The 3,353-nt window shown below is 38.5% G+C and overlaps 1 protein-coding gene across 1 annotated transcript; it reads right to left on the minus strand.

The window, feature by feature from the left end:
• Positions 1 to 345: 345 nt before the first annotated feature.
• Positions 346 to 3,048, minus strand: LOC124160362 (piggyBac transposable element-derived protein 2-like). Its single transcript, XM_046536202.1, has 2 exons — positions 2,811 to 3,048; positions 346 to 2,425 (listed from the first exon to the last, which is right to left on the minus strand). Exon 2 carries the CDS (start codon positions 2,420 to 2,422, stop codon positions 608 to 610), a length of 1,815 nt encoding a protein of 604 aa, XP_046392158.1. The 5' UTR covers positions 2,423 to 2,425; positions 2,811 to 3,048; the 3' UTR covers positions 346 to 607.
• Positions 3,049 to 3,353: the final 305 nt, after the last annotated feature.

Consider the following 3,353-nt stretch of genomic DNA (forward strand, 5'->3'; position numbering starts at 1 on the left):
ACTCAAAACTGCATACTAAGGACTTAGCGCACATTTCCCCTTGCTTGCCAATGAGTAGGTATTCCTCCGCAGTAGTCATAAAATGAAATAAAGGGTGATACATACTATATATGGCGGACAAAGTCGGTGTCAAAAGAAAGAAAACATATCATATTCCAGCTACTGAAAAGGAGAGGTTTGTAGAACTAAGACTAACAAATTGATGCAATGAAATAAAGGGTGGGGTGTTCAGAACACCCCGCGCGAGTAACGCCGGGTTAACCCTTTCCAGTCCAAATAATGAATATGCAGCAAAAAAATTTATTTACTGCACTAAAATGACTTTGAAAGTGTTATATATGTGCAGAGAATCTTTCGTGCGTTCAAATATATATTAATACAAAATTTCAGACCTGATTCCAAATGGAATCAGTGGCCTTTTTGAAAGCAATGATTTCCGTTCTAACTGAAGTTTCATTTAAATAGTATACAGGTTTAAAACAACATAAAATTTGTAAATAATGTACAAATTACATTGTTAAATTATCAATTTATTTAATAAAACAAATTTTTGAACTTCATGTAGATTACATATTACCTTTTACATGAAATACAGGGGACAAATATATCATTTTACATGAAAAGTTTTGAAACAGTGTTTTTCGTTGGAGAAGCACAATGGTAAGTTGCATTTCTCGCACTTCACTCGCGTATAACTTTTTATGCACAATTTACATCTATTTTTAGTATTTACATGCAAAGGCCAATGATCAATCCTATCGAATCGAACATCGGCCACCGGCCGTGGTGTAAAAGTTCTTTTCGCCACTCCTTTTCCCTCCACACTCGGTGATGAAGATGGTCTTCCTCTCTTATTAGAGATATTGGGACCAAAGTAGAGTAATGCATGAGCTACAGATAATTTGAACTCAATCAAGGGCATATATTTTTCTTTCAATTGCTCACAATGTCTGCGGTATAACAGCCAAGCATTTACAACACTGAGGTCGATGAAGTGAAAAATCACCCTGAGGTAATAACGCTTCCCTTTGAGGTTTGTTCTGTAAAGTTCCAGAAGCATATCTTGTTTATCGACTCCTCCCATATGCTTATTGTACGCACGAACAATATTTGGCTGTGGCACGTCTATGTACCTTTTTTCTGCTACAGACCAGCGTCGAACATTTTCCACAGGATGAGCCCCAACAAAGTTGGAAATTAAATACACTGGTTTATTGTCCAGCCATTTCAAAACAAACGTATTTTCACTTTTCTCAAGTCTATAATCAAAGCTACCCCTCCCTTGTTTTTTCAACTCCTTGTCACTTTTCAAAGTGCATTGCCCTAGCCTATTTCTACGGATAGTTCCTGCAGCTAAAATACCATCTTTCCTTAGTTGCGAGAATAGTTTAGGCGAGGAAAACCAGTTATCACAATATAATTTGAAATTTTTGTGCTTAGGGATTTTTTCTGCTAGCCGAATGACAATATCACCACTGATTCCAAGACCAGATTCTTTTACATTAGTTTGCTTGCCCAGATAAATTTCAAAATCATACACAAATCCGCTAACCCCTGCACGAGCAAAAACCTTCACTCCCCACTTGTGTGGTTTGCTTTTCATATACTGCTTCAATGCTGTATGAGCTTTCAAAGGAATCATAAATTCATCCACTGAATTATGCTCTTCCGGTTCCACTTTCAGGAAGTTTTTCCTTAGAGCATTTAAAAATGGCCGGATTTTGAACAGTTTATCGTAAGCAGGATCATCACGGGACAACATATTGTCATTATTATTAAAATGTAGATTACCTCGCAAAGTTTTGAATCTATTGCGAGACATGACATCTGCAATTTGACCATATCGCGACTTTTCACTCCAGAACATGGAGTAACTTGGCATTGTGACAATGCTCATAATCATATGAATTCCTAGGAGCTGATGTATTTCTTTGTCATTAGTGTTTACATTTTGGCATTTTTCCTGCACTGAATAGAGATTAGTTTGCTCTACAATATTACTTATCATATCATTATCAACAAAAAGCTTGAAATATGAAAATGGGGTGCTAATTTCATCAGGAGGTGGTGAAAATTGAGAGTCACATGAGGAATCAACATAACCTAGGTCTTCATAAGTCCATAATGACCTATTTACTTTTCTCTGCGATTGGTTCATTAGATGCGGATAACGTTGTGCCAAAGGCATGTCATCATCATCACTATCATCACTACACTTATTTACTTCAAAAGCAAGTCCGACATCAGGGATGTTCGGAAAACCCTGTACCTCGGTATTCATAACGTCAGGTCCGACTGCTTCTCTATTCAAAAGCCAATCCGGGTTTTCCTCTGAGATGTCTTCATCATCTGAGATGTCAATATCAGAGATGTCACCTTCTAAAATGTACACTATTTCCTTAGTCGTCAATGATGTCGCCATCGTCTGAAATGGAAATGATTCGGTGAAAATAAAATCTATTTTCCAAAATCCCTGTGGCTTTACTAAACATAAATACACTGAAAAAACAATTAGACAATTCCGTTCATGAGATATTCAATTAACACGTTCCGTCAATTCTAATTCGTATTTAAAATACCAACTATTTCGTTGGATCTCAACTAATGAGCTTACTTTCAGTAAAATGATGCTTTGCAAACTCGGTCAAACTTAACACATACATCTGGGCCACTGATTCCAAATGGAATCATGTTATATTTTATAAAATTACAAAGACATTTCCTCTCGCAGAAGCTTAAAATCTCTTATAATCAATGTCAAACAATGTCGAAAGAGCTCTTAATTTTTATGGTCAAAATACTGCGCTTACCTCCGTTTTTCATTCATGTAAAACTCCGCCGATGAACTCCGAAGAATACTCACAAGCACATGTGCAGCAATCTTCATCAATAGCTGAAGATCGTATTTATTCTTGAACGGCGAGTCATAAAACCTGGTGGTGGCACTATGTACTACGGCCGCTAACGCTAAATAGAGTCCGCGGGGGATTTGAATTGATGCTCGAAGCAGGAAAGCGACGTGATTCCATTTGGACTCACTGGACCGGAAAGGGTTAAGGAAATAATGCACCGCCACCCCGACTTCATTCCTTTTTACACGGACGGATCGAAGTCGGAGCGTGCGTGCGGGTGTGCAGTGGTCTCGTCTCACCATGGAACCCCTAAGGCCAGGCTCAGTCCGCTGTGTGGCGGCTATACGGCAGAACTGTTCGCCATAAAGATGGCTCTGGATGGTATTAAGAATAGCAAAGCGTCCTTTATGGTCTGCAGCGACTCCATGAGCGCCCTGCAGGCTATTTCCAGTTTTTCTCCCTGTCACCCAATCGTCCAGGAAATTCAAAATGAACTACTGT

Source organism: Ischnura elegans, chromosome 6, assembly GCF_921293095.1.
Source record: "Ischnura elegans chromosome 6, ioIscEleg1.1, whole genome shotgun sequence".
NCBI lineage: Eukaryota > Metazoa > Arthropoda > Insecta > Odonata > Coenagrionidae > Ischnura > Ischnura elegans.

What these genes read in the sequence shown, in the direction of transcription:
- LOC124160362 (XM_046536202.1), bottom strand. Translation starts at nt 2,422, where the DNA reads ATGGCGACATCATTGACGACTAAGGAAATAGTGTACATTTTAGAAGGT.